Genomic DNA, 12,491 nt, shown 5'->3' with positions numbered 1-12,491 from the left:
GACTCCCTGTTTGGCATGTGTTGGCCATAGCAACTGCAAAACAGAGGATGTTATTTTCTAGAGAATGGCATGACGCATCCACTGCCAGCATGTCAGAAATGTATTTTCCTGCTGTCCACGCTCATCTGTGCTTTTTTAAATGAAGGATTTTGAGTTTTCCTCTAAGGAGAAATATTGGAGAAAAGTGAGGAGGAAAGAAAACAGTTCTGTTCGTCCTGGGAAAAAGTACATCTATTAATCACGTAGGAGCAGAAATGCAATTCCAATGTAAATGGATTATTGAAGTAAAGCGCTGCGTTGGCCAGGGACTTGAACAATGAAATGTACAGCCGAGCTGCTTTCCAGAATAAATGGACTTTGCGGTGCCTGGGGAGAGGCAGGTCTCTAGCTCTGAGGCTCTGAGGTTGGGGAGGGTGTGATGGGAAGGTGAACTCAATAACTCGCACCACTTTATTCGAGCATTCCAGGAATGCAAGACAGAAGACTTTATAGACGTCAGGATCTTATGGATGGTTATGTTTAGTCTTCTGTAACGTCCCTGTCAAAAAACATACAGTATGATTGGACTGTTCTGAACACGCAGAAAAGGCGTGACGACTGCATTTGGCTGTGAAGTTTTCATCAATGACCTGGATTTGAATGAAGATTAAGGCTGAAGTATGAAATATGACTAGAATGTTGGCACAGAATGAGGTCCAGCTGACTAATTTCCCACAGTCGTGGCTCAGAGCGGGCAGTCCTGTGAGCAGTGTTTGAGGAGGCATGACGATGCAGGTTGTCACACTGACTCTTGGGTCATACACATGGTTAAACACACAAACACACATGCTTAACGCTTGCCAGTTTGAGTCTTGCACCCGACTTCACTTTACTGTTTGCTCCATTGAGACATAAAAAGGTAGACAAAATAAAAGTTGTCTTTTCTGGCTTTTTCTTGCTGGATCTACGCAGCACGTGTGGACGATGTTGGACGGCAGTAGGATTGGAGATTCTGGGTCTAGGCTGCAGATGGGGGTTGAGCGGAGTAATGTGTTTCCCATCTGGAGACAGTCCTCTCTGTGTGGGAAAAACGAATAAAATTTGAGACCGTGTTGCTTATAGAACTAGTAGCATCTCAAACATGCCCAGAAAAAAAGAAATGTATATTTTAGATAAGTAATGTATATTTTAGACAGAAGTGATCTTGACAGGCTTTGTAAGATTTACTCACATTCTGCATATTTGCTGTTCCAATCTGTTGTGGTTAAAGAACAATAATGGGTGTCCTGTGGGTAAATTTCCTGGAAATAGTTTGTTTATTCCCTATTCAAATATTGGTATTATTTAAACTATATAGGCCTACTACAGACAAGTAAACCACTCTGTTTTCAACAAAAACCTGATATACAGTGGTTTATCCCTGGCTTAGTAAATATTTCATTTCAGACGTATGAATAATTTACCCAGGGTGTGACATAATGCCTGATTCATTTTTAATATCTCCGCAAATTTGAAGCCACACATGTTATGGCACGGATGTGGTAACCTGTGGTTAAACCTAGAAACATGTTATTGCACTTATTGTATTATTGCCTTCTTATAATGAATCGCTTTATTGTTTACCTCATTCTTGTAAGTCACTCATCTGCTAAATGCCTAAAGCTTTTTTAAGTCATTTTAACATTGGCCATTGGTGAATTATAAGTATGAGAAAGTTATTTAAATGGGTTTAAGTAACGTAAAATAATAAGTTGTAATGCCTTGTAAAAGCAATTTGATTATAGAGCACAAATGTTACGTATAGAAATAGATCTTAAATATCGCTGCTGTCCTTCTGAAACTCCAGATGTGTACATTTGCTGCTTTTCAGGAAATGGAAAAACACTGAATTTTGTATGTGTAAACATACTGTGTTGTGAAAGTTGACGAGCACTTTTTGTTTAATACTTTTTATTTGTTAGATATTTGCAAAACCCAGTGACAAACGTAAAGGGTGACTAATAAAAATGATTCATGGCAAAAAATATATATATTTTAAATGTGGAGATTAGGGCTGCAGCTATCGATTATTTTAGTAATCGAGTATTCTACTGATTTTTCCACCGATTAATCGGGTATTCGGATAATAAATACTTTTTCTTTATTAAAGAGCAATACTAAATATACAAGAGAAAATAAAACAGGTCTCTTAAAATGAACAACTAATTAACAACTAATCCTTTTTTTAAAAAATAAAAAAATGATTGCTGAAATTGCATACATTAATATCTGTGAAAAGTTAACCCATTTAATACATTACATTGCCATATTACATGCAAAATGCAATATAATACAAATGCTTATATAAGAAACATTAATAAAAAATAGAAAGAATAATTTCAAAGGTAAACAACTAACTTCAGCTTATGCATGATGCATTTAGTTTACCTAAATTAGTTTTAGTTTTTTTACTATTAAATAGTAATATAGTTGTCCACATAAAATACTGAATTAACCGGACTTTTATTTTGGCAGGTTGTTGGAAGACGATTATTTTTTAGTATGTCTGTTTCTTCACTCAAACAATAAAATGTTCATGAAATAAACTCTCAGAGCAACTCTGGAAATTAAGTTCATGTGTTCATGTCCTCATAAAGCGCAGACGCAGACAAATTCATGAGCATCACGCGTGTAGCATGTTAAACTGCAGTTCATTCACTCAGACACGCAGAACAGCCAGATGACATGTGTAAATAACAGGATTCGGCATGCACTAGTCCGCATCTAGTTTGATGGACTCAATGCAGCCGGAAAACAAGTTTCACTCGCAAAATAGACTAAAACTAAGTAAAATAGCAGTTCACCATTTCAATAAGCTCTCACTTATTTATCAGCATGAGAAATACGTGTGAACAGACTAAAATGCATGTGTCTCACAGTGAATGCGTGAGACTTGAGAGCCCTGTAACATGAACAGAGTTAGCGGGCTGTGCGTCAGTAATAACGGTCCGTGGGGAAACGCAGTGCTCCGTGTGTACTGCAGTTAAATGGATTAAACAAAGCTTCGAGGCAACAAAAATTGCCTCAATGATTTTTTGTATTCGAATTACTCGAGTAACTCGAGTAATCGTTTCAGCCCTAGTGGAGATACAAGGTTTCAGAAGGACAGATGCAATATATTTGTTTTACATTTTGATTCGGTTATGAAAGATCTGTTGGTTTTATCATGTTCAAATGTTTATGCAGTGTTAAAATACTAATGGTTTTCTGGACCAGCGTTGGACGTTGTTTACGCTTTCTGAAGTGGTCAGTAACATTTATTTACAGTGAAACTCATCCTATAAGATAACTCTAACCATACTGACGTCAGTAGTTGGATTCCCAGGAAGTGCACGTACTGTTAAAATATAAACTGTTATTTTAGAAATAAGCATCTGCCAAATGTATAAATATTCATATGATATTACATCTGTACCAGAAGGGCAATGCTCTTGAAACTCATGTCAGACAGTTATTTGTGTGTCTTAACTTTCATTTATTCATATCAGTGTTGTTATATCTTAATGAAATATGAGAGAAGTGTGAAATATATTGAACTGTGATGAATGGAGAAGTTCTTAGATCGTGAAAGGTAATTTATTTGAAGCAGGGATGAAGAATTGCATTCTTTAATTGCATTGCTTGATCTAATTATGTCCAGTTAGTCAACTGTGTTAAGAAGACTCAAGCTTCATTCTCATTTTTCTTCTGCTGCTCCACAGGGTTGAGAGATCCACAGACCAGGTGATCAAGCCTGTCAACGTGGAGGCCTTGTCCAAGTGGGTGGGTAAAATCCCCCAGGATGTGCTGCGGGACATGGCCGTCATCACCCCAATGCTGGCCAGGCTCGGATACGACCCCCATGCCAACCCTCCTAACTACGGCCGGCCCGACCCCCTCGTCCTGGACAACACTAGACGGGTGAGTCTGCATTAACCACAACATAAGATCAGAACATTTGTAACTTTGAAGCACTTAGTTTCGCCTGAAAGTGCCTCACAAAGTCAACCTCTTCCACCCTTCTCAAAGTCATGTTACTCTGGTGTATATCAGACACGTCTGCAATATATGTGATGTTCCTCAAGCCAGGATGTGTCAGGAGGCATGTTACGAGATATAAGGGATCAGAGGATTTATTTTTACTTTCTAATCCAAGTTTTAAAATCCATTTACGTTCCATATGGCTTGCACGGTCAAACAGCTCCGTGTGTTGAAATGGGTGCTCGGGTCTTGAGACTCTTGGATTAGCTCACAACGGTTTGGACAGTTTGTGTGTGAGCCGTTACATCTCTATTATTGGATCTTAGCTGAAGTTTGAAGCAATGCTCATCAAAATATCTTCTTTTATCATTAGTTTCAGATGTTTTTTTAAATTGGGTTAGGGCTAGAAATTAGGATCTTTACGTCACTGCATCACTCTGAAATGAGACAGCTTTTGAATTATGAAAAAAAACTGCTAGATTATGGTAACCGAGTTGCATTAAAGGGGCTCATAATACAGAAGTGTATGATCTTTATAAACAACCAAAAATTGATCAACACTCTGTTAAATCCATCTTTCTATCATCATTTCTCTGAAGGTATTGATTGCTAATAATTCAGTGAGCTCTTGGCTGTATAGAGTTGTTTTATTGCTGTCAAAGCTTAATAAATGTTCATTCTGTTATGAAGTGAGTCGGTCGATTGACTAGCCATTTCAACATTAGCGTTATCCCATTAATCTCACTTTGTTATGGATTATTCCTTTTTGATGAAAACCTTATGGAATGGGAATATACTGCATGTACACAACTGTTACTCATCCAGAATTGCATCTGCATTCATGTTTACTGTGATTAAAGTTAGTTTAATATTTAGTATAATAGTTTAATTTAATATGAAAGCTTAATATATATAATATATGAGCGTACAGCTACTAGCGTCAGAATATCTTTTTTTTTTCTCTCAAGATCTTTATGAAATTTAACCATAGTTTTAAGTATAGTTACCATGTTTTTTGGTTTTATGTGTAGTCAAACCCTAGTAAACACAAATTGTGACACTGGACAACAAAACCAGTCTTACGGGTCAATTTTTAAAAATTAAGATTTTTAGTACATCACCTGAAAGCTGAATAAATAAGCTTTCCGTTGATGTATGGTTTATTGGGATAGGACATATTTGAGATGTATAGACAATATTTGCCGAGATACAACTATTTAAGTTGTAAAATCTGGAATCTGAGGGTGCAGAAAAATCAAAATATTGAGAAATATTTTGTTGTTGAAATATTGAAGTTGTTAATCAGAGACGCTGTAGCAGGCCGTTGCAAGAAGGAACAGGTATGTTTTAACGCTTTCTATTGGTTTACCACTGTAATGACATTGTGGAGAGTAGATGAACCCGAAAGCTGAAATTCTAAGATTTACATAAACACCAAACGTGAGTGGGTAATTCCTAAAGGGCGGGAAGCAGCGAGTAAAGTTTGTAAGTGTGTTTCCTGCCATTTTTGTTTGTGATTTTGCTGCATCCACTCACAAAAATAAAGTTTGGATATATTTACGGTAGGAAATTTACAAAATATTTTCATGGAACATGATCTTTACTTAAAACCCTAATGATTTTTTGCATATTTTTTTTAAATTTTGACCCATACAATGTTTTGTTGGCTATTGTCACAAATATTCCTGTGGAACTTAAGACTGGTTTTGTGGTCCAGGGTGACAATTGACTTTGGTCTCACCATACTAACCATATATTAACCATGGTATTTGTGGTAAAACTATGGTAATGCAAATGGTAATCAGTCTGACAAAGACATTTTTACTATTACAAGCCAAAGTAAAATTTCCTAAGGAGATGTACTGGCATCCATAAAAATAGTACTTTTTGCTTTCTTTTACATCAGCAATATTACACCATTCTCACTCACAGCTGTTCTCCATTTACAGCAGTTGATGATGCAATCGCATGTTAAACCATGGACGGAAGAAATCCAGGATTTATCAAAATCCCTCCATGTTTCTGGAAGGCCGACAAGTTTTGGGTTTAGTGTGCAGAGGTTTGCCTAAGGGGAGCATTTCTGGACGTAGCGTTGTCAACTTTCAGCTCAATCATCAATCCAATGTCACTCACGCTGGTTTCTCAGTTCATCCTGAAGTTCTGGAGCACACTGGTCGATACGTTATCTGGGTGGTCAGTTTGACAGGACTCAATTTTCACTTTAGTGAAAAAGAACAGAACGGAGGAAAATTCCATGATAGAATGCTGACTCTGGTGGAAAGCAAGTGTTATGCTACTCGAGCAGTGAACAACAGTCACGGTTAAGAGTCTGCAGATGAATTTGTACGGTTGGGATCAGGCCCCTGTTGTGTTCCATCATTTTGTCAGTCAGGCTTAGAGGGAAATGCTGCGTCAGTGTCTCCGATATATTTCTTATCCTTGGAAAACTGTACAACATCAGTGGCAGAGCCGTGGCCCGGCAGTGTTCGCTGGCTACGTGAAATGTCTCGAAATTCCAGTTCAGAGTTTCTCTACCGCCTGTTTGCTGTGACACTTGGAGACGAAGCTTGATCGTGAGAACTGAGTTTCGGTTCTTGTCAGCCTTGAACTGAGACACCTCAATGAGATATTTTGCAGTCACGCTTTGCTTGATAGTTATTCCGTCTTTCCCACGCATTGAAGATCCCTTTTAGTTAAGAATTGGCTGCTATTTTTGGACACATCATATTCATTAATTCACTGGGTGCCGATATTAATTCCACGTGTTTTGAGAGTTGAATAAATTCAAAACAGTTCTTCTGAAAACATATGGACATAAACATAAATGTTTAGCGTTTCACTTACAGTTGGCGGGAGTCCCAAACTTTAGCGGACCTTCGTTCCCTGTGTGTCTTTGTGAAATTGTGCACAATTTCATTTGGCGTGAGCTTGTTTTGACCAGTTTTTTTAAATGCCTTCACCCTGCAGTCCAGATTCATTCAGCATTCTTCAGTAAAGCCATCATTGCTCTCTTGTTTTCTCCATGAGCCAGAGTCTTTGTCACTGGGGTGTGTGAGAGAATAAACTGAAATAGAGTTAGAGACATCTGCAGTTTGTTAATGTGTATTTCCCCTGGATCAAACACAGCTGTGTGGATCACTCGTAAATCCCCCCTCCTCTCGTTTTTGACATGGAGTATAACAGCAGCGAAGATCTGAGATCTGCTCGCAAGGTGTGTGACGCAGACAAGCTGTACAACTGCATGTGCAATAAAACTTGTGAACAAACAATATGAACCGTATTATTTCCGCCTAATTGTTAACATCCATTCAACTTGAGTCTCTGATTTGAATCGCCGGGTGATGGATCGAGATATATTTTATACACGTGAGATATATTTTGAAAGAATATGCTGCCTGTTATTTTTAGGCTTGTTTTATTTGCCAGTCATTTTGCTAAAGGCAGCACCTGTAGATTTGTTTTGGGTTCAAAATCTTGTTTTTTATTTCAGATCAATTCATAAAAGTAAATGGGTCAATGATGTATAAGGCTATTTGAACAAATAAATAAGAATATATGTTGCCGTTATTCAAACATTGAGAATGTGGTGTATACATAAATGCAGGTAAAAAATTTAAATTAAGTGATTTCGGCCAAATCTTAAGTATTTAAGATGTTTAGAAACAAAGTATTTGCATTTCTTTAAGTTTTGCTAAGTAATCATCTCATATTCTTGTTCTATAATTTTGTCTTAAATGAACAAACTTATTATTCTGAAAATCACATACAACTGATATACATGTACATGTAAATGTTATAAAAATACCATTCAATTAAGCATACTCTATCATATTTATATTTAAGCCACAAAGTCAGATATATTTTCTTTTTTATTTAATACAATTATTGATGTTATTGTTCACACCACATGATAAATGGCCGGATGTTAGCATTATTTTAGCATACTGATTTCAGAATCCAAGGTTTTGTAAAAACAACTCTCTGTGGTTGAGCAACGAAAAAGCTCATGTCGTTGGGGTAAGAGCAATGTTTAGGTTTGTATATGTCTCGAATACTTTGTATTTCTTTTGTATTTCCAAAGCGACTGTCTGTCAGTAATTGATTTGGCATTAGATACACTAGGTCTCTTTCATTAGGTGTTCTTGTTGTTACCAGTCTGTAACAGGATTTTTGTATATGTGGGAGTTTTAGAATACGTTTAAGAGTCTTCTTGGGCCATTTTCAAATCTATCAAAACTGGACAGAAATGGCAGGAGGATTTGCATTCATAGACGGGTTTCCTTGGTAACAGGGCTGAACTGTAAGCTCATCAGAGAACATTCATGTTGCACAGTCATGGTGATGGTCTGTAAGCGAGACCTCATGAGCCGCCGAGGTCTGCTGAGGCCTGATGGCTTTTGCAGCTGTTTTGTACTAACATATCCTTCTTTGGCCTTTTGTTCATCTGAAGAACACATATTTGTGTTTGATTTAACCTCAGATTACTCTGCATTTTAACAGTTTTCACACTTACCACTTTATTTAAACCCTTTGACATTTAGACTTGTAGAATTTTATTTTGTTTGTCTTTATGCTAGTGTACTTGTAAACGCCAACAAAGTAACTTATTGAACATGAAATAATAATTTGATATATTTGATTAGCTCTTTTTTTAATGAATGCAAACCTTCCGCGAGTAAAACCTGTTTTCATTTCGATTTTAAAGTGCTGTAAGACACGACGTTCAATTGCCACGAACACGCAATTTGTTTTAATCATTTGTAAATATAATGTCATATTAAAAGGCATATTCACATTTCATTTTTGTGTAATATTTAAGTGTACATGCCAAAATGGTTTGCAGTAACCTTGTGTTAATAGTTTTGAGCTGTTGTTTTCTGGGAATATCAGACTTTGGAATGTAGCGATTGGCCAAGCAGAATCAAGTATTCCAGAGTGCCGTGTTATAAAAACATTTCAAATGTATTGTCTGGAAACGTGTTGCGCTCCACAAGTTTTTGTCCAATCAGATGCTCTCTCTATAATGGGTGTCCTTCCATCTTATACCACTTGCAAGTCACGATTCATTGTTGTGACGTAACTAAAGCTTATCAACTTTTTAAAAGAACAATGAGTCTTTTAAAATGTCCTGTTTCAAAAGGAAACATATTGCATTATTTTTATGGTGTCTTTAAATCCCCCTTTTCTGTAATAAAACTGTAATGACCAGGTTTCAGCAATGCTTTTTTTGCACACAGGCACCACCCGGTGTCAATGTCATTTTAAATAGTTGTATCCTGAGCTAATTCAACCCAGACGTAATTTCTTGTAGCTATAATGCACCAATTCTACAATTAAGTATCATGGTTATACTAGATGCTAATATTGATCTGACCACTCCAGACTAATTTGGCGTAATGAAGGTACCAATATCACATGTCCAGCGTCTTACTGTTTAATGAAAAATAAGCAGATTAGCAGAATTCAATGCTGGCAGGATACGAGGAACAGCAAGTTTCGAAACGGTCAGACTGACTCATTATAAAATGAATCCATGATTTGGGTTTGGTGGACATGTTTACCAGGGCACAATAATCTGGAGCTGTGTGTTCTTGTCATAGATAAACAAAAGAAATCTGGTTTCTGTGTACTGCACAGTCATCCTACGTACTGCCCTAGTTGTAAAGCTGTTTAAAAACTCATGAAACTTTGGTGGCTTTTCTTTGGGCTTTAATCTAGTTTGTTGTGCAGAGCAAAACCTTTGAATTCAAGGTGATCCACTTGAACTATGTAGGGCAGATGTAACAGGAGGACAGATGTGTATAGCTGCCCGTATGTACGTTCAGCAATTATCTTACCAAAACATCTCTGCGTTTCAGTTGTAATGAAAGTGTTGCAGATCAAAAACGCTTCTACACATTGTAGAATGCAGAGAGATTTAATTTAATTTACTTAAATTTTCTGTTGTCGGTCTTGTGGATTAGTACAATTTGAATCCAAAGCCACAATCAATACCCATTAAGTGGCTTTGCAGTTTCAGGATTCATGTTGGGAAATTGATATTAAGATCAAGGTTGTCTCGGTCTCAACAATGCTTCTACTGAAATTATTTCGCCAAAAATGTTTGATGAAGTGTTGGTTAACACTTTATCAGGACCTTTATTCTAGCATTATTAAGAAAGAGATTTAAGAAACACATAAAAAGTTGTTACAATAATTGTCTAATAGATAGCACTGCTATGTCCTCCATCGATACAGAAAAGAGGAGATTAGGAAATGCTTTTGATGTGACTGCTAACACTTAGACAGCAGTGTCATCCTGCATTAGCAGAGCTGTAGCGTCTGACGGTAGCACATTCTAAATCATGCTTTGGTCAATTTTTAATCATGCTTTTTCTGTGAATCAGAACAGTTAACATCGGTTCTAGGTCTGGTGGTGGTAGTGCTGGGAGACCACAGACAGCCCGAGATTGAGGTGCAGTCTGCTGCACATATCTGTCAACATCACTGTCTGCCCTTCACCTCTCATTTAAGCACACTGTTGACAGCAGCTCCAAAACCATTAGGGATTAAACACCCTGCTGTGCTTTACTTATGACATCTTAAGCTCTTTAAACATGTCTTTACATTAGTTGGAAGGAAGAGATCTGCGCGGGTCCCCTTGCACGGAATCCACCATGTTGTTTCTACAGTAGCCCTAAACGGACAAACTGCTCTACAGAGCGCGTTTTATAAATACGTCATCTCATTCGGCAAAGAAGCAAAATTGTGACAACATCTTAGGTCTGTGTAGTGTTAATTTTGTCAGCTATTTTTAATTTTAGTCTTTAGTCCCACGACGAATACACCTTTTAGTTTTTATCTTATTTAGTCATCCTTGTCCTGTTTTTGTCTAGTCCAGTTTAGTCGACTAAATGTCTATGCATTTTCATCTCGTTTTAGTCAATACAAACTTGATCACATTTTCGGAATGCTGTATAATGGTTAAAATGATTGAAATTGGCATTTTGCTAAAAAGCATAATCGCAGTGATTGTTGTCGTTGTAAATTTGTTTTAAATGTCAAGTATCTCTTATACCAATAAGCACAAATCAATAGAATGTCAAATCATGTGCATTAGTTTATTCAAACTTATCTAGCTTCATCTAAGAAGTATTTCCACAGAGTGGAAAACACAGAGCCTATTCATAGACATCCAACCCTCTACCTTAAATTCTCCGATTATTCTTACCACTCAACGTTTTTGCTTGCAGAAGAAATGTGTCCCGTTACATAGGCAATGGAAAAAATTGTGAACAAATATTATCGGAGATCCTGGCTGTCTCATTTTGTGTCATGCTGGTATATCCCTCATCCCAGATATACCACTAACAGGCCTGTTGTCATTAAGTACCGTTTTATAAGGACATAAAGAAGACGTGTGAGGATTAGGGATGACCCCGAATAGTCAAAGATTCGATGCTTCGATAGGAGGAGCCTGATTCGACTCAGTCGAATCTTCGCAGAGGTGTTATGCAATGGGGATCATGCCATTCTGGTTATATGGGCAGTGGCGTAGCAGACGGGCACGCACTGCGGCGTAAAAATATTATTTATGATGTAAAGAAATGGGACATTTTTAGGGTTGGGTACCGAAACCCCCAGCGCATATGAGAGCGAGGTCTGGCTATGACCCAGCGCAGGTCTCTCCGCGTCTTCTGTGCTGTGAGCCTGGTAAAGAGAAGCAGCACGTTCTGCACACACCCGCAGATGACTACTGAATATTTGGGCCTATAAATATGAATTAACACTTTGTAAATGCACGTACTTCGTTACTTAGACTGAACTTTGCGCTGCATGATACAAAAAAAGGATAAACTAATATAACCAAAATCACTGCATATAGCAAGCACGGCGCAGACTTTCAGAGCTTGTCATTCTCTGTACTGAAAGCAAGCGTGCGTGTCAGGAGGACGGAGAAAGAGTGCGCAGGAAAAAAGGTGAAATTGACTTTTTGAATGTTTAAATGGTAAGATGCTTTATTGCATTCCTCTTTTACATTCGGTAAATAAAGTCACTTTATTGGTAGTTCATTGGTAATGAATGTGCTGTATTCCCGTTTGTAAAAAAGAATTCATTATTATCGAGTAGTTTTAAAAATAGTTTTAAGGCGAGATCTGGTCTAGTAAGTGGCACAGCATTGTTACGTGATGTTTAAGGAAAATGTCCATTAATTTGACTATTTGTGGCTTGTGTTTTGAATATATGTTCCCCTGCATTTCAGACATTTTGCCTCAACACAATTATTTTGCACATTGTGACTTGAATCTTTTTTTTAAAATTTTCTTATTATAAAGGTATATTCTGTTCGAAACAAATTCTGTAAATTAATGTTGATTGTTTTTTGGTGCATCGATGTTGCACGGCACTTTGCGCTGTTCCTTTGTTAACCACCTGGTGTCATCCACACACGCACACATGTACGATTCGACTATCAGTCTACTATTGGCAAGACGTAACAATTCTGATTCGACTATGTAAATCCTTAGTCGAGG

General features: G+C 37.3%; 1 protein-coding gene across 2 annotated transcripts in view; it reads left to right on the top strand.

Annotated features, from left to right (window-relative positions):
* The window catches only part of tpst1 (tyrosylprotein sulfotransferase 1), a 39,776-nt gene that overhangs the window by 20,204 nt on the left and 7,081 nt on the right, over window positions 1–12,491 (top strand). For both annotated transcript variants that reach the window (XM_057351107.1, XM_057351108.1), the window contains exon 3: window positions 3,720–3,918. In XM_057351107.1, the coding sequence (XP_057207090.1) occupies window positions 3,720–3,918 (199 nt within the window). The remainder of the gene's footprint in view (window positions 1–3,719; window positions 3,919–12,491) is intronic.

The sequence above is a fragment of the Triplophysa rosa genome, linkage group LG14 (assembly GCF_024868665.1).
Source record: "Triplophysa rosa linkage group LG14, Trosa_1v2, whole genome shotgun sequence".
NCBI classification, from domain to species: Eukaryota; Metazoa; Chordata; class Actinopteri; order Cypriniformes; family Nemacheilidae; genus Triplophysa; species Triplophysa rosa.
The sequence above is the reverse complement of the archived record's forward strand: the minus strand, read 5'-3'. Positions and strand labels throughout refer to the sequence as shown.